The 18,369-nt window shown below is 57.9% G+C and overlaps 1 protein-coding gene across 12 annotated transcripts in view; it reads right to left on the bottom strand.

The window, feature by feature from the left end:
* MACF1 (microtubule actin crosslinking factor 1) overlaps positions 1-18,369 on the bottom strand; it is a 146,191-nt gene that overhangs the window by 102,770 nt on the left and 25,052 nt on the right. For all 12 annotated transcript variants that reach the window (XM_058856355.1, XM_058856362.1, XM_058856356.1 and 9 more), the window contains exons 2-15: positions 14,754-14,815; positions 13,763-13,852; positions 11,161-11,238; positions 9,752-9,844; positions 3,930-4,096; positions 3,208-3,320; positions 3,009-3,115; positions 2,555-2,674; positions 2,354-2,449; positions 1,957-2,084; positions 1,768-1,861; positions 946-1,100; positions 586-862; positions 51-179 (exon numbers count right to left, since the gene is read on the bottom strand). In XM_058856355.1, the coding sequence (XP_058712338.1) occupies positions 51-179; positions 586-862; positions 946-1,100; positions 1,768-1,861; positions 1,957-2,084; positions 2,354-2,449; positions 2,555-2,674; positions 3,009-3,115; positions 3,208-3,320; positions 3,930-4,096; positions 9,752-9,844; positions 11,161-11,238; positions 13,763-13,852; positions 14,754-14,815 (1,709 nt within the window). The remainder of the gene's footprint in view (positions 1-50; positions 180-585; positions 863-945; positions 1,101-1,767; positions 1,862-1,956; positions 2,085-2,353; positions 2,450-2,554; positions 2,675-3,008; positions 3,116-3,207; positions 3,321-3,929; positions 4,097-9,751; positions 9,845-11,160; positions 11,239-13,762; positions 13,853-14,753; positions 14,816-18,369) is intronic.

Here is an 18,369-nt window from a genome sequence, read left to right as displayed (position 1 = left end):
CAATGTCCTCAGCCCCCAGGTGGGGCCATGCCCGGTGTCCCCCACCCTACCTCGTACATCCTGGCCTCCTTGACGCTGGAGCCCAGCTCCTCCACGCTGGCATGGACATGCCTCTGGGTCTCCAGCTGGGATTCCACGCTCGGCAGGTCAGTGCCCCACTCTGCCCGCTCCAGCCTCATCTGAAAACAACAGGCTCAAGTCAGCACTGCTCATTCTGCCCTCAAAAGGATGCCAGGGATCCTCCCAGGTCACCCCAGAGGGAACAAACACCTCCCAGTCCTGCTGGAAGATCCTAAGCCAGTGCTCCAACACTGAATATTTCTGGGACAGCCTACTCAAGCTTCCCACCCACGTAAGAGCAAGTGGCTGCAGCAGCACAGATCTGCTTCCAGCTTTGAAGGGCTCCTCTGATCCCCACTGGCCAGCAGGACCACAAGAGAGAAAACCCAGCTCCAGACAGAAGCCTCAGATCTCCAAAAACTACAAACCATCAAAGCAACTATTCACAGATAAAGGCAGGAAAAGGCCCGAGGCAGCTTCCCACATCAGCCTGAGCACAGGCAGGAGGTTTGGCCCAGCACTCACCTGCATCTCCTCCACCCAGGCCAGCAGCTCGTAGACGAAGCGGAGGCTGCCTTCATCTTCGGAGGAGGAGATGGCCACCAGCTCTGTCCTGGTCATGGGCTTCCGGAACCAGGAGGCCGAGGAGGTGTGGAGCCCCTTGGTCAGGGACTCTCCCTTCAGGTGTGTGGTGCTCAGCGTGGACGTGGGCACCAGCTCCAGGGTGGAGAAGTGACCTTTCCTGTAGAGGTTGGTGCACTCCAGCCTCAGCGTCACCAGCTCGTCCTGCAGCCTCATGATCCTGGGGAGCCAAGGAGGGGGTCAGGAGATGTCCTCCCTCCCTGCCCCACACAGAGGGGAGGTGCAGCCCCTGGGGAAGGTCACCTGAACACCAGCTCCTCCAGCTGGTAGTAGTTCTCGTCCCGGAGGATCTGCACGTCCACCTGGAGCTGGCGGATGAGCCCCTCGCACTCCTGCAGGAACACCACCACGTCCGACTCGTGCTGCACCGGCTGGCCCGACTCCAGGTGAGCGGCGTCCTGAGGGGACAGGGGACACTCAGGGCCGAGTCCCCTCAGCCCAGGAAGGGCAGGGAGAACACGAGAGCAGCCCAGCTTGGAGGCTGGAAACACCTTTGGATCCACAAGCTTAACAGGAGCATGAATCCATCCCCCCACACCACACCCAAGCCCTTTAGAGAAACTTTTGGAGATGAACTGGAAGCTTCCAGGAATAGATGGGATCACCATTTTTAGCTCCCAACCCTTTCAACCAACATCTCTTTTCTCTCATAACAAAGGAAACCTCTTCAGAAACCTGGGTCTGCCACTGACTCCTTTCTGCCAGGCAAGGAAAACAGATTTTGGGGGTTTTAAGCCTAATTATACAACAAAAATATTCAACAAGCTTTTCCAGAAGTGCTGGTCTCCTCCACACCAGCACCTCTGCAGATGTCCAGCCCCACTCCCTGTATTCCCAGAGGACAAGACCATTCCCCATCCCCCTGTCCTCAAGGTGATCTGGGCATCACCAAATATCAACCAGCTCCCCTACAGCACCTCTGGGACAGCCTCAAGGGCAGAAAAGAAAGGAAAACTGTCCAGGGGAACCCATCACCCCAGGCAGAAGAGAGGGAAGGAGATGGGTACAAAAAAAGAGTAGGAAAACAAATCAATCAATATAATCAGGAGGGGGAAATCCACTCACAGCCTGTAGCGTGTTCTTCGCCAGGGTGAGCTTTTCTTCACAGCTCAGAGCACCATTCTGGATTTTGTTAGCGATTTGTAGCAGCAATTCCAGCCTGGAATGACAGAGGGAGGTGGGAGGGGGGTTTTGGATGTCCCTCTGGCCAGAGGAAGGAGCAGGGGATGTCCCTGGCATGGGCACAGCACCGACCTCTCCACCGCCGGCCGCAGGAGCTTCTCACGCTCCAGCATCTCAATGATGAGCTTGCCCCACTCCTCCTCCACATCGTTGGGGTGGTAGCCCTGGGGCAACTTGATGCGCCCAAATTCAATCCAAACCTGGGGGAAACATCAGCAGAATTGCATTTCCCACCTCTCCCTTGAGCTGGCTGGGGATGACAGCGAGGGAAGAGGAGCTCTGCCTCCGCTCCTGCAGCGTGCTGCTCGCTGCCTCCTTTATCCTGAGGGTTATTCCCACTTCTCCATTCCAAAATAAGCCTGAACTGAGCACAGTTTATGTTATAAACTCTGTTTATCACAGTTTAGTCTTGCTAAAAGAGCACAACATTCCCACCTACCAGCCCCTGGGCAGCCACTATGACCCTTACCTCTAGCAGTTTGTAGAGCTCCTCTATCTGTCCTTTTTCCTGCTCCTTCGCCGGGATTTCAGTTTCTTTGAAGTGTATGTACTGGTTATAAAGTGCCTGGGATGAGAAAGGCTCATCAGGAACCACCCTGGGCAATGCCACCACCCATCCCTCAGCCTTGGACACAGGACACACCAAGGAGGAACCTTGCCCAGCACCTACCTTTAGCTCTACGGGGTTCTGGGGGAAGGATTTGTCTGACATGAGTATCGTGTGCTGCTTGATCCAGGAGATGAGGGTCTCCACGCGGGTCTGGTACTCCAGCCACCGGGAATCCACCTCCTGTGGGGCAAGAGCTCTTTACAAACACTGCTGGTGAGCAAATCTCCGTGGGGATAAGGGAACTGAGGTGCCACAGACAAGCTGCAGGGTGGATCCCGTGACAGGGCCTGGCTGATGTGATGCCATCCCAGGTACAGGGAGCAGGAAGAGGAGGATCCTCCTTGCCAGCTGCTCTTTGGAAGCTCAGCTTTTTTCCTGTAGAGCCTGGCCAGCAGGTCCCACACCAAAACAGGGACTTCCTCCCTCTCCCCCTTTTCCACAGGGGGAAAAAAACTCTTTTCCAAACCCTACCCACAGCCCCCAGGTGCTGTCCCAGCCTCCCAGCAGTGCTTACGATGGCGCTGATCCCTTCTCCTCCCTCGGGGACTTTGGGAAAGGCATCGTAGATTGAAGACACATAAGTTATCACGGATTTCTCATCCGGAGAGGGGACATCCACATCTGGCAGGAGGGAAGCAGAAAAGCAATGAGGAAAAGGAGTGGGAAGAGAGGCTGGCATCTCCCTGCACTGCTCACGTGCCCTGGCCACCCACCTTCGGCGTCCAGCAGCCGTGTGACCCCCAGGCGCTCGGCGATCTCGAAGGCCTGCTCCAGGTTCTCCCGGTTACTCTGGATCTGCACCCTCTCCATGTCCACCAGATCTGGCCTGCAAGACACGCCCCAGAGTCACAACCAGCGCCAGGGAGCCGGGGCAGAGCGTCCTGGGTGGGCACCGCTGCCGTGGGTGGCTCTGAGGGTTGGTCTGAGCCCCAGCCCCGTGGCTCTCCAAGACCTGGGCTGCAGGACTTCCCTGGCTCAGCCAGCTTGGGAACGGGGTTCAGGCTGCAAGGAAAAACCTCCTGGTCCCAGGAAGGGAAGAAGGAACCAAGAGAGGTTTAACTGCTGCTCAGGAGACCTCTGAGATCCTTGGATAAAAGCAGAGATGGAAGTGCTGCTCCATCTGTTCACAGAGAGCGAAAGGGCAGCGCTGCCACATAACCACTGCAGCACTCAAGAGTTTAGCAGCTTTTCTCTCCCCAGCCTCATGGAGATTTTTTTTTCCTGCAACCTGATACATTTTTTGCTCATTCCAAGCATCCTCCCCTCCACAGCTACCTGGCAGAAGAGATATCTCCAGGTAAATAAGACATTGCTCCCAGCCTCACCCCCATCTCCAAGCACTGACATCTGACCACAGCGGTGGACAGGGACCCCTGGGAGAGCCTCATCCCTCCTCTCACCCTCCTGACACTCCCCACTGCTTCTTCCTGCCCACCTGTATCTGTGGATGAGGGCGTTGAACATCTTGCCATCGCTCCAGCAGGAGGAGAAGTTGGTGCACTTCACCCCGATGTAACCTGCTGTCACCTTCTGCGTCCACAGCAGGAGCTTCTCCTTGGCTGACATATCCCCCAGCTCCCCACTGATGTAGATGTCAGAGATCTGCAAGGAAGCAGCACGGCCATGGGAGGATGCAGGAGCAGGAAAAGCTCCACCAGGCACATCCAGTTTCTGTGAACCTGCCCCAGACCTGGCTACCACAAAGGGGAGGAGGAAACTCGTGGTCACCACGGGGGAGAGGGGGACGCTGCGGCCGAGGAACTTGGGAAGGGTCCCTGGTGTGGTTTGGGTGGGCTGGAGATCCAAGCAGGCATTTGCCAACCCCATTTCACAGGGCCACCAGGTGCTGCTTGGCCACAGAGCCCAGCCCAGCTGGGACACGAGCTGACAACACCAAACCCCAGCTCCCAACAACCGCCAGAGCCGCTCCCTCTGCACCATCCCTGTCCCCACCAGACAGGAACACACCTCACTGGGAACACAATGTCCTGGAGAGGAGGCTCCAGGCAGGTCCCTTCCTGCCTCTCCCTGCCCCAAACACGCCGTGCAACCTCCTGTACCCTCACTCCCCCTGCCCAGCACCCACCACGAGCAGCCCCAGCACCCTCAGGCACCCAGGGCTCCTGCAAGAACAGTGACTCCCAGCCAGCAGCACCCAGGGTGGGCAGTGAGGACGGACCACCACCAATATCTCTTGTTTGGGCTGCAGGTGTGGCAGGGGAGCTCCACCTGGAGCATCCTGTGGTAAAAAATACCAACTTAAGAAGCGGGAGAACACTTGGAGAGGCGGCCTGTCCCTGACCTCCAGCCATGGAGCAGCTCCATGCTGGGGGAAAAGGGAAGGATGTGACATCCCCTCCTCTGCCTCACTGGTGCCAGGGGGTGCTGGTGGCAGGGGGTGCTGTGACCCAGTTCCCAACAAAAGACAGCGACAGTCACGGACCCCTCAGACAGGACTGGCTGCGAATCCCAGACTGGCACGTGATGCCACGCACGTGTCCCCGCATGCCAGCATATCCCTCATTGGCACAGCATCCTCCTCACCACCCCCCTCCAGCTCCTCACTCAGCACAATTACCTCCCCTTAATTAAGGGGAGGACAAAGGGGAGTCACTTGGATTTTCCGGGGTGCCCAGGGAAAGGCTGTTTGCTCCCCGGATTCCTCCTGCCGGCGCTGCAGGGAGGTGTGCCAGGACCCAGCCTTACCCATCGCCCTGAAAACACCCAGCAGCTTTATCCCTCCTCAAAACACACCCAGCTGGGTGCTGGCACTGCTCAGGTCCCAGCTGTCAGACATCCCTCTGCCTGCAGGAGACAGGGACCTGCGGGATTACGTCTCTCCCGCCGGCGGGGCGGATGCTGCCGGTGTAATTGGTATGCTGCAGCTCACCTCCCTCTCCAGCCTGACACGCTCATCACACATGAAACTGCTCTTTGTCAGCTGCTGCCACACTGCCAGAGCTGCCTTTAACTCCTCCAGCCCCGGGGCTGGCTTTCCCCAGGGATGTCGGGAGCCGGCACCTGGCGGCAGAGCCGGGATGGATGGGACGATGCGCTGGGTGAGCAGGAGGATGCAGGATGGGACCTGCAGGGAGCAGGGGAGGACCCACAAACCTCCCACTGCTCAGCACCCCTTTATTAATTACCTGATGGCTCTTAATTAGGGTTCTGTGAACCCACCCACTAGCTGTGCCCTACCCAGGCTCTCCAGCAGTGCTGCCCATCCAAGAGCGCCTCACAGCACCCAGCTCTGAGAAATCCTTTATTTTTAATCCCTGACACAGCACTGGGCTTCTCCAACCACTGGGCCTCTTCCCTGAGAGCATCCTTGAAGGAAACTCTCCTAGAGATGTGCATACGGAGGTGCAGGGTGTGGCACCAGCTCCACCCTCCTTTCTTCACATGTCTGTGACAGGACAAAGATTTAGGGAGGCACCAGCAAGAAAAAAGAGTGGAAACTCGCAGGACTTGGGGCCAAACCCTTCCAAACCCTTCCTGCATTGGCTTGGTGCGTCAAGCAACTGGTGGCAGGATGCTGAAGGCCACAGGGTGGCTGTGACACTGGTCCCAACCTGGCTAAAGTATCAGGGCCACAGCTCCTCAAACCACACACTTGTCCTGGGGCATTCACAGCTTGACCAGACCCAAGGGCACCTTTGCCCACACTGTCAACCCCAAAAGAGTGACCACCAACAGCAACAGGCTCCAAAACACAGCATCATCCCCTCCTGGAGACCCCTCGGAGCAGGCAGTGCCCTCACGTCCCGATGTTCATCCTGCTGCCATTCATCCTGCACGGGCAGCAGGGAGGGGACACCCCAAACTCACACAGCCCCGAGTGCCACTGGTGACAGCAGCCACTGGATCCAGGGACTGTCACCCCCAGCCTGTCTGGGCCAGGAGCAGGGGACAGGACAGGTCAGTCCCCAAGGGATCCTTGGGAAAAGACTTCAGGAGCTTTCTGCCCCAGCACCCTGCCACCCGTGCTCAGCACGAGCTCGCCCCTTGTCGAAATGACCGTGCCCAGGAGCCACCGGGATTTGGAGTCCACCAGTCCCCCCACCCCGCTCCAGAAAGGGGGCGAGGGCACACGCACACACTGACCATTGCTCCGGCTGTCCCCGAGCTCCCCCTCCAAGCCCGGCCCTCCACAGCGAGCCTGAGGCCACCATCAGAGGGTGACACCGTGGTCCCACCAGCTCCGGTGCCCTTGGCCGGCCGGTCGCTGCCGTACCCCGAGGAGCTCCGGGCCGCGCTGCCGCTCAAGGAGGACGGGCTGCGGGAAGCCGGCAGTCCGTGTCCATCTCCCTCCCCGGCCCGAGACAGCGACAGCCCCGAGCTTCTCCCCACGCTGGGGTTCTCCAGCTGATCCACCATGGGGGACGGCGTGGACAGCTCGGACACGGTGCCCGGCTCTGCCGCGGAGGAGGAGCAGGTCCATGCGGCGCTGGAGCCGGGATCATCGCTGCCTCCTTTCCCCCAGGCATCCCGGGCGCTGCCGGCCTCCGGCTCCCGGCCGGACACGAGTCCCCCGGCACGGCCACCGGTGCCAGTCCGCAGGGGCAGCAGCACGGCCCGGCAGCTGCCGCTCCTCTGCAGCTCCACCAGCCGGCTCACGGCCTTCTCGCAGTCCTTCTCGGCCGGGTTCTCCAGCAGGCGGGCGATGACGGTGGTGCCTTCCTCCCGGGGAGCCCCCGCCACACCCGGCCGCTGCGGCTCCGGCAGCAGCCGCGCTCTCTGCACCTCCCCTTGGAAGCGCTCCTTCACCTGCACGATGATGCCGGGGTGCAGCGCCGCCGCCTCGGGGTCCCGGCCGCAGGGCTCCTCTCCTTCCTCCCGCCGGGGGGCTGCCTCCTCATCCTCGGCCACCTCCAGCGCCGGCGGCTCCTCCTGCGGGGCTGCCTCCGGCATCGCTCTCCTCTTCCCTCTCCGCCTCCGTTTGAAGCGCACCCGTTTTTTGGGAGACAGCGGTGCCTTCCCCACAGCTTTTTCCTTCTGCTCTTTAACGCAGCCCAGCGAATTCCCCATCTCCTCCTGCTCGGAGCTGAGCGAGTCTCCGGCTCCCGGATAAATCCCAGCCCGGGCTTCATGGGCTCAAAGGCGCGGCGCTCCCCGGACTGCCCCTTGTCGCTGTCCCCTCCCGCCAGCCCTGCTGCCACCGCCGCCGCTCCAGACAGCCATCTTACAGCCTGGCCGCCGCGAGAAGACAAATTCAAAGCATCTCACTGCAGTTCAGAAATCACTTGACCTAAAAGCAGAGGGAGCGGGGATTGGCTGCGGCGTCCTTCTCTCCAAATATGAGGTAATTGGAGCACGGCCCTTGCCAACACAAACAGGGAGCAGGAATCAGGCAGCGGAGCGAGGAGGGGAGTGGGAGAGGGTGGGGAAGACGGGGATAAAACACAAAACCTAAGGAAGGTTGGAAAAGGTAGAATAAAGGAAGGGGTGGGAGAGAAATGGGGGAAAAAAAAGGAAAAAAAAAGCGGGGAGGAGTCAGAGTGACTCTGCATGCTCGGCAGCCGGCTCCGCAGGGCTGTTTCTCTCCAGTTCGGGAGGTTTGCTCCTTAATTCTTAATTCCGGGAGCCCCAAAAGCACAACTCACGTGGCCACGCTGCTGCCAGGCTCAGCCAGTTTGGGGCACAGAGCTCGGGGTGTCCTGGGGACCCGGCATCGCTTCAGGGAGCTGCGGTCGGAGGGTCCCAGCAGGAACGGGAGCGTGGTGCTGCCCATCCCAGTCCGGTCCCAGTCCGGTCCCAGTCCGGTCCCAGTCCGGTCCCAGTCCTGCCTCTCTCTCCTGTGGCTCCTGCCCCAAACGCCGCCCAGGGCACGGGTTTGAGGAGCACGGAGCACCCCAACTCTGCCTGCCAGCTCAGAGGGACCAGGGCAGGGTAAAATGCACCAAAACTGGGGGTGAGACAAAAACTGGGGAGCAGGGGGGTGTAAAGATGAGCTGGGACTGAGCTCAGCCCCAGGATGCAGGGAAACATCCAGCGAGGAAATGGAGCAAATCCAGAAGATGACTAAGGGAAACCAGTGACCACAAGAGCTTCCAGGGCACAGGGAAAAGCACCCAGGGCATCCCCCTCATCATCACCACGCCCGACACCATCCCACCCCAAAGCTCTCCCGGGGCTCTCCCAGCCGCCTGCCCCCAGGCAGCAGCACCGGGACACGGGAGATTAAGAGGTTCACAATGGAGCTACAACCCCAGAAAAAATCCCGTTAGCGCAGGCTCGCCGGCAGCAGCAGGGATCCCGTGTCACCCGCCCTGTCCCCCACGCCAGGGTGGCAGGGACCCAGACCCTCCTGATGTCCCTCTCCTACAACAGAGGGTGCACCAGGGCAGGGTGACCACAAGGACAGCGGGGACAAGATGCCACAAGCAGGGCCCCACCGGAGATGACGGTGACTCATCAGCATCCACAGCCTGCTCGACCCCGGCTGATTCCCAAGGCCAAAGGCTGGGAAGAGCCTCGTCAGCAGCCTTACACCCAGCTCAGCACCATGCTCCCCCCAAAAGCCTCTCCCTGAGGCACTGCCCATCCTCCAAAAAATACAATCTTCCAGTGCAATCTTCCTTAAGAGCCTCAAAGCCAGCATTAGTCCTGTCTGGAAGATGGCAGCAGGGATAAGGCAGGAGCTGGGATACAGCAGATCCCACAGGCTCGTTCCCACAGAGCTGCTGACAGCAGCACTTCCCAGCAAACCCCAAATGCCAACTCTCTGATGGCCACATGTCACCCCCTGATGCCATCAGAGCTACAACTGGATCATTTGAAGCTGTTGAAGACCCAAAACTCGCTTTTTTTCCATGAGCATCTGTAACACACAATTGCTGGGGACAGCCCCAGGTCGGGGTGCTTCTCCCATCCCTGTGCTGTCACCCAGCTGACACATTCCATCCCAAAGTTCTGGGGCTGCACCGACCACTCAAAGGGCTGGGATAACAGCCCATGGCCCCTTCCAAATTTGCTCTTCTGCTCCAGAGCCTCCAGCTGAGCAAACAGCCACAGCCAACAACCCTGGGAGGCCACGGCTCACAACCCATCATTAATGATTTCATTATGCAAATGATATGAGGAGGGTGTTGCTGTTCTCCCACATCTCCATGACACTGCCATGAACCTCCAGACCCATCCATGCGCTGACATCACCATGGAAAATGCAAAAAACCCAAAAGATTCCACTGCCCCAGAGAGACAACGCGCTCCCGACGCCCGCCCCGCGTCCTCCGGCACGGAAATTCCATGTCCTACCTGGAAATGGAGGATGATGGTCCAGATGAGCCCCAGGGTGAGCTTGGGGTTGCCATCTGTGATGTCATCGTTGCGGATATTCACCAGTTTCACCTGGAAAAAAGGCAAGGGGGGTTGGAGTTTCCCCATCAGCCTCACCCGGAGAGCAGGGGGACACATCCCCCACCACGCTGTCCCCAGGGCCACCCCAGGCACTCTGGTGAGGAGCAGGCACACAGGAACATCCCAAACAGCCAGAGATGCCACCTCATCTCCTGGCTGGGATTTTTCCATGTTTCCAGCACTCTCCATCCAGAAGTGCTTTCCCAGCACTTAATGGCTTTACTTCAGCTCACAAAGCAGCGTCCCCGAAGCCCCGAGCACTGGTGCATAATTGAACAGCTACAGAGCACAGAGAGCAGGGGGAAAAGGGGATGACCAAGCTTTAACTCCAGCCTGGGCTCAAAACCGAGCTCTGATGAAGGCAGGAACACCCTCACTCTTCCCCCTGGGGGAGTCCTTGCTTCTCACCACTCCACAGGACCCCACGGATCATTCCCTGGCAGAATGTCTGGGGTAAGACAGCCCAGCAAGGCCACCACACTTCAAAGGAAAAAGCTGTTTCATCCAAGTGGAGAAACAAGTTCCCCAGAGCCCTTGGCAAAATGTCTCTATCAAGGAGCTGAGGAGGAGGAGGAGGGGGGCTGGAAGCAGCTCCCCGGAGTAGGGAATGTGCTCCAATTTATTCTGTGCCCTCAGGCCAGCTGTGAGGGAGAAAAGTCTCTGCTTCAGCATGAACTGGTACCATTTATCATCATCACCATCACCCTGGCATATCTGGGAGCATCTCGGTGGGGAGAACCTCACCCAACAGGCAGAACAGGACACCCAGCCCCTGGGGCTGTGAGGGTTCCACCTGCACAGCCAACAAGTCTCGGGATGCATCCCATTGCTCCAGGCAGGATCTGCCCAGGGCTGTGGAGCTTGGCTGCTCTCTGCCAGCTGCACAGGCACTGAGGAGGGGCCAGCAGCTCCCAAAAGCCTGGTGGAGAGAGCCTGTCCTCCAAGAAGTGAGGGATAAAAAGTCCATGCTGATATCCAGAGGGGCGATGCCACACAGTGCCAGCCCCGAGGTGTGTGCCATAGCCACCCATCCCCACAGCTGGGATCTGCCAGGGAGGCTTTTGGGGTGCAGAAGTGACATTTGCCAACCCCTTCTCAGAGCTGGGGTTAGGTCCCTTTTTCCCAGTGGTTTTTTTTTGTGTGCAGGGGTGGTTTCCAGAGGCACAACACCCACAGGGTAAAGCCATCCTCAATCAGCACCACAGAGACGGGCACACCCCAGCACTCGACTCCTTCCAAAGCCTCAGACAACAAAAAGACTCCTCAAAACACCCAGCTCTGCTGGATGAGCCTTCATCATCCCTCACCTGTCGCTGCTTCAGGAAATCCAGGGCAATCTGCACGTTCTGCAGGCGGTGGAAGCGCATCCGCCCCTTCTCACGCGGCTGCAAGAGACAGGCAGCGGTTTTAGGTCAGGCTGGTGGGGCTGGGCTGGCAGCACCCCAACATGCACAGTGACCCCCCCTGGGAGCTGTCAGTGAGCTGCTGTCACCCCCTGTGCCCCCACACATCCTGCTCTACCTTCTTCCACAGTAAAAAAGGTCATTGCTATGCACAATCTTGCTGGAAAAAGGTTAAAATGCCCTGCTGGGAGATGTGGAGGTGGGAAGATCCCGAGATCCAGACCTCTGTTGTGTCCAGCCTCTGGGATCCCAAGGCAGGATCTTGCCCAGCTCATGGACAGCAAGACAAGCTGGGAAGAGGGCTCAGAAAAAAGAGATGGACTCAAACAGGTGCAGAGCCCAACTTGTCCAGGTGGAAGCAGAGGCAGGACAGGGGGACTCAGGCAGGTCCTCACTGATGGCAGAGGAACCCTGAGCTCAGCACAAGCTCTTCCAGCTCTTCCTTTACGTGGCTGCTGCTCCAGGTACCTCTGAATCCCTTGGGAAGGGGCACGTGGGACACCCTGGGATTTCCAGAGGTGTCCATCAGCTGAGCCACAGCCAGGGAAACGGGATGGGAGGCTTTCAATCAGCAGGAGTGAGAGGAGCGACACCCAAAACCAAATCCCAGCCTCAACACGAGGAATCACCAGGATGTTCATGGAATCACAGGAGCTTTGGGTTGGAAAGGACCTTAATTCCAACGAATTCCATCTAATTCCAACCATGGTTGAGGGGACACACCCCACAACCATGTTCTGAACTGTTGGGACACCTCAAGTGCTCCGAGTCACCTTCCTCTTCCAGCCTGATGGGAAGAGCTGTCCCAACAAGGGAGGAGTTTTCCTTCCAAGGGGAAAAGCTGTCCCTGCAAGGGGAAAATCCATCCCTGCAAGGGGAAAATCCATCCCTGCAAGGGGAAAATCCATCCCTGCCAAGGGAAAGAGCTGTCCCTGCAAGGGGAAAATCCATCCCTACCAAGGGAAAGAGCTGTTCCTGCCAAGGGGAACATCTCCAGGGCTGCAGGGAAGGTGCTCCAGCTCCTCCTGCACCGCTCCAGGGAGGTGACACCGCACAAGGGCATCGTCACCCCGAGCACAGGGGCTGAAAAACTCATCTGGGCACATTTTGGGCTCAGACCTGGGGCTGTGCTGTGCTCTCTCCCACCCCAGTCCCATGCAGGATCCCAGGAGGTGCTCGGAGCCTGTCCATGCAGTGCCAGGTGTGCAGCCCTCGCAGGGACCCGTCCCTGTCCCCTCCCACCCCGTGGAGGGGACACATGCTGTCACACAGAGTGGGTGGCGTGCCCTGCCCTGCAGGCTGACCCCACAGACAATCCAGAGCCCGGCAACACCGCCCTACACCAGCACAGCACCCCTGGGGATGCCTTCATCCCAAACCCCGCAGGGATGGGAGCGCTGGGACGGCGCTGGATTATCTGGTGGCACTGCCAGGGAGCTGCTGCTGCTGCTGCCGCCAGGGCAGGCTCGACCTACTTCTTCATCATCATCATCTTCCTCCTCCTCGCTGCTCGCACGGCACCAGGCTGGTGCTGTCACCAGGCGAAGGCTCCGCTGAGCTGGCGGCTCTACGGGCTAAGGAGGACGGGAGGGTGGCACGGCAGGGACACAGAATGGAAACCAAAATGTGACACCCAGGCACGAGGAGAAACAAAACAAAACCCAAAAAAAAAAAAAGACAGCAACAGCACGGGGTGAAGGCAGCTGGGGCTCCAGAACTGGAATTTCCTCCTGATTTTGGAAGCTGAAGAGCAGGAAGCTGTCTGGATCACAAGTAGAGCGATCCAAGTTTTCAGCCCCCACAAAAACCGATTTGGCGTCTCCGGAGGGTACGGAGGGACGTAGGAGATCTTTGCCCACATCCTATTTTTGGGGGGGAAACTAAAATAATTCCTGCTGTGTTACGGCAATCGGGATCTTCCCAGAGCTGAGGGAATGTGTCAGTCAGAGAGGGAAGAGGAGGAGGAGGAGAGGAAGGAGGGGGAACTCTACGATGCTCCAGGCGCAGGGAGAGGTTTGCACCAATGACTGCTACAAAGGCAGGAGCTGAGCATGAGGCAGGAGTGTCAGATCTGAGATAAACTGCTGGGCACGCTGCCACAGAAGCAGTTTTTGGTCAAATTCTGCTGTTTTAAATTTTTAAATATGGATTTTAAATTTTTTTTTTTTAAATATTTTTAAAGATTTTAAATATGGAGCCACATCTGGAAGGTGAAGGTGTGTAAAACTTGGCAAGAAGAGGGCTTTACCCAAGGCATCATAATCAAGTGAGGGACCAGCCTGGGCAGCAGGGGTTTGAATAAAAAAAAAAAAAAAACATGAATAAAAAATAGAGTGGTAAATATAATAGTAAATAATAATATCCATAATAATAAAAGAAACAATGACAGACATTTGAAACTGAAACCATGGTGTGAGAAAAGACAGCTGGGGGTGAAGGGGAGCAGGGAGAGGATGGAGAGGGTTTAGGGTGACCCCAGAATCCCTGCCCAGCCCTGGGGACTCACCAGCTTCACTCCAGACAGCACTTCCAGGAGGGAGATGAGGTTGTGGCCATCTCTCAGGTCTTCATAGAGGTCATTGATGTGCTTCCGCACCTGGGGAGGGAAAAAAGCCATCAGTGAAGCCAAAATTATCACCAGGGAAAGCAGCCTCCCCTTTCCCAAACAGCCTGGAAGAAACTGCTGCCAATTTCACACCCAAAATCCCAACTGCAGTGCAGGTAACCCCGAGACACTGCAGGAAGGGCAGCCCCTCCTGAACCCCTCACATTCCTCACAGCATCTCCCAAAACTGCTCCCAGAGCAGCTTTCCACAGCAGAGCAGCTTTCTCTTCCCCCAGCACCCAGACCTTGTCCTGGGGCTTCACCCTCTTGGCAATTCCCGGATGTTTTCCCCCAGCAGCCTCAAGATTTTTCTCTGTTTTCCCCTCCTCTGTGAGGTTTAGGAAGCAGCCAAAAGCTTGGCACAGAGCTTTGCAAAGCTGGCAGGAAAACACAGCTGGGACACCTAGTGCTCAAACCACTTTTTTTCCCTCCTTAAAAAAAAATGGAGAATTAATTAAAACACACCCAGCATTAACCAAGAAAGCAGCAGGCACCTCGTGGTGCCGTGTTAACAAAGTTTGGATCTCATCTCCACCCTGGAGCATCCTTCAAAGGACAAAAATGCCCCTTTTTCCTGGCAAGGGGGTTGGAGGAGGGAGTCAGGATCCCCTCCTTTCCCCCAGGATGCACAAGCCTCATTTTAAGCAAGGATCAGGTGCCCAAGAGGGAAAGGTAATAAAAGGGCTGTGTGGTGATGCTACAGTGCCCTCCAAAGGCTCCAGCACATTTCCAGCACATCCTGCTCTGCTCTGACTCATTTGAACACTCGAAACAAACAGTCCCAGTGCTAAAAAAAAATAATTAAAAACCTTTAAAAAGGCATTTATCCGAGCTGAAACAGACAGCAAGACTGTCATTTTGGTGTCTTTATAACAAAATCCGTGACTCTTACCTTCATCAAGTGTTTATTGACCCATTTAGTGAAGGTTTTCTTTTGGACTCTGTCCCGTTCATCTGTCAAAAGGAGACAAAGGCAGCTCTTGGTCAGTGGTTCTCATGCAGAAACTCAAACGACTTTGAAATGACGGGAAGAGACAGAGGGATCGCCGGCGGTGCCAGCACGGATCCCACGCCGGCACAGGGAACAGAGGCAGCTTATTCAGGGAATGGTGAGGGATGGGGCTGTTCACGTGGCTCCAGCATTCCCCCCCAGGGCAGGGAAATGTGGCTCAGAACAAAATAAATCGCTTTTTTTCTGCTGAGAATAACGGTGTTCAACGAAAGCAGCGCGGGTGACTGGGATAGGTACAGCCGGCAGCACGGAGTGAACCCCAGGAATTCATCCCCTCTGTGCCTCCCCACCTCCCCTGGAGGGGAAGTTTGCCCAATTTTGGGAGGGCAAACCTCCCCTTCCCGCTGCTGGAAGGCTTTGAGGTGTTACATAAACCCCCAGATGTCCCGTAACAGGTCCTGGCAGGGCACTGCCAGCGCGTGCAATTAGCAGCTTATTCTGTCACTGGATTTTTGGTTCATTGGATTGCCAGGATTTAATGTTTATTTCTGTCCCACTGCTCAGCCCTGGCAGGACACTGGGAGCTCTGAGTGACAGGGTGACAATGTGGGTGCCATCCCCAGGGGTGGCAGGGGGACGGGATGGGAGGTTTGTGGTGACGCCGAGCAGCCATGGGGGAGCTCTAGGCAGGCTTTTTGCTCCATGAAAAAATAATATCAGAGGAAAAAACACCGGCAAACAGGCGAAAGGAGATGGTCCCACAGGGCAGGGGGGGTCCCAGCAGCCCTGGCAGCCAGAATTTAACAGCAGGATTTAACAGCATTGTCTTGGAGCACAGAGAGATCCCCAGCACAGCCCATGGCACACAACCCCGAGCACTGCACCTCCAGCCCCAGGGATATTTCAGGAAAGGATGAGCCCTGCTCACCCAAAACACATCTCTGACATCAAGGTCATCCCTGACATCAGGGTCTACCAGGCAGCAGCACCCCTTGCTTTGGTTTTAAGTCAATAACCGAGAAAAATGAGAAAAGCAGCATCTCCCAGGCCAGGCTCCCCAGGACAGCCCCAGAACCCCCTGGATGTCACTGAGGATCCCTGCACAGCCCCGGGGACCCTCAGGAAAACCTCCTGATGTTTCCATCCCCGGAGACTGGAGAGCACCACCCAATGCTCTTCCTCTTCCTCACCCACCCCGCGGCTTCCCCCTGCGAAAGCGCCGCAAACACGTGGCACAGGGTGACACAGGCGTCACCTCCCCGTGTCCCACTCCATCCCCGGGCCACGGAACGGAACCAGGAGCCAAAAACCACCCGTGGGACGAGCCACATCCACCCTCGGGGCCAGGCTCCAGCCTTGGCACGGCTTCCCAGGAGCCACGGAGCTGCCACCCGTGGGAAGCTGTGTCACTCCCATGTGTTTTTAGGGGTTTTCCTTCAGCAGAGCCACAGCGGCGGGTCCCTTCCCAACTCTGGTGTCCATGGGGGATGGATAAAGCCCCGGGCAGTGGGTACTGACCGATGCAGCACATCCGGCACACCAGGCAGGCGCTGAGCCGCCTCCTCTCCCCGGACAGAAGCCGCCTCTCCATCGCCCCAGCCCGGGATGGATGGAGAGCGCTGGCTCCCGGCAAAGCGGCAGCACCTGGGGAAGGGTCTTCTGGCAGCACCTGGGGAAGGGTCTTCTGGCAGCACCTCCCGTCCTCCGGCGGGTGTGGACGGATGAGTTCTGGGTCACAGCTCCTCCCACCCGGCCACTTCCTACCCCCGGTGCCCCCGGCAGCGCCCGTTCCTCCTCCGCGGCATCGCCGCCGCCCGTCCCCGGCTCCTCCGGCTGCTCCCGGCTCTGCAGAACCCTCGATCCGTGCCGGTGGCCGGCAGAGCAGCTCGGAGAATCCCAGCGGTGAAGGGCAGAGCCGCTGCTCCCTCCGGGATGTGGGGAAGGAGCGATGCCGAGCGCGGTGCGGCTCCCGCTGCCCAAAGCCCGGCTTTGGGACCGGGGACGCGGCCACCGGCACTGCCCGGCTCTTGGCTTGTTTTCCCTCCTCTTGTTTTCCAGTTAATTGCACCAGGGACAGGAGGGACAATGCCGGGCTGTTCTCCGCTCTCCCGCCCGCGGCTTCTGCCCAAATCATGTCCCGGGTCCGGAGCGCGGGGAGATAACGGGGGCCGCCTTATCACCGCCTCTCTTCCTCTTCTTCTAAATATAATCCCCCCTGCAGCCCTTCTGCGAGCTGCTGCCCCGGCCTGGGCAGCGAGAGGAGCCCAGGAAGGTGGGGAGAGTGTCCCCGAGCATGGCACACGGGGACAGAGGGAGGATGGATGGATGGATGGATGGATGGATGGATGGATGGATGGATGGATGGATGTCACCCGGTCCCACACGGACACCCGGCATCCAGCCACCCCCTCTGCCCACAGCCCAGAGGCTCCTCCACGAGATCCCTCTTCCCATATCCCGCAGAAATTCGGGGGTTTTCACCCAGCCTTTTTTTTTTTTCTTTTTTTTTGTCCTGACTCACCTCCTTTGGGTGGTTCCCGGGCTCTCACCAGATTAAACCTCCCCAGCCCGGACCCACGCTATCAGCTGAGCTAATAATAATGCTGGTTACTGCTTACTAACAATATTAAGGCATTGCAAGCTTATCTCTGCCCAGCTAATCTTTTCCAGAGTCACCCTGACAAATAACTTGTTGCAATCCCCCCCGATGCTCGTCCTCTCCTTGGTCTAGCAGAGGTTTGCTGGCCCCAGCCACCAAAAACCACCCTGTCACCAAGCAGGGACAGTCAGCAGAGGCACAGGCAGGAAGGGCAGGGCCAGAGGGAAGATTATGGGGAAAAGGAAAGGAAAATCTGTCCCTCTCCGAAGACAGTGGCAGGAAAAGGGAGTGCAGAGCCTCAGGTCCCTCACACACAGGGCATGGAGCAAAGGCTGGTGGCAGTGACACAGGGAACATCACCAGCAAACAGAGAGCACGAGCCTCTGCAGGGCCACACGTGGTTTAATTCCCTCCCCACCTCAGAGTCAGAACTCAGCTCAGCACACCCCCAAAAATGGGGATCCCAAAGGAACTGGGGCACTGGAGCACAAATCCCCCCCCAGAGGCTCCAGGAGCACTGGTGGGTACAAGGGGAAAGCACATTTTGGGACTTTTCCTCTGTTGTTGAGCTCACCAAGTGAAAGGAAACAGAGGACCACCTTGCCCAGCAGCTGCTTTCCAGCACTCCAAAGCCAGAAAACCTCCCACTCCCCATCCCACTGGACCCCAGCATCCCCAGGCACTTCCCACCAGCACAGGGATGGCTCCCACAGGTGCTGGGTGCCAGAGAATCCCCCAGCAGCACCACAGGGCCCTGCACAAACAATTCCCTCTGCCCTGGCAGCCTGCCTGTCCCCTGCTGCTCCCCCCCAGATCTCCCCTCCATCATCACCTCGCTGTCACACTCCATCCCTGTGTGCCTCCTCCTGCCTCAGCTGCTGCCAAAGTCCAGCCCCAGCCCCAGGAACCAGCAGGATAAAAGGTGCCTGGCCAGGCACCATCCCTAATCCCAACCCT

Source organism: Poecile atricapillus, chromosome 24, assembly GCF_030490865.1.
Source record: "Poecile atricapillus isolate bPoeAtr1 chromosome 24, bPoeAtr1.hap1, whole genome shotgun sequence".
Taxonomy (NCBI): domain Eukaryota; kingdom Metazoa; phylum Chordata; class Aves; order Passeriformes; family Paridae; genus Poecile; species Poecile atricapillus.
The sequence above is the reverse complement of the archived record's forward strand: the minus strand, read 5'-3'. Positions and strand labels throughout refer to the sequence as shown.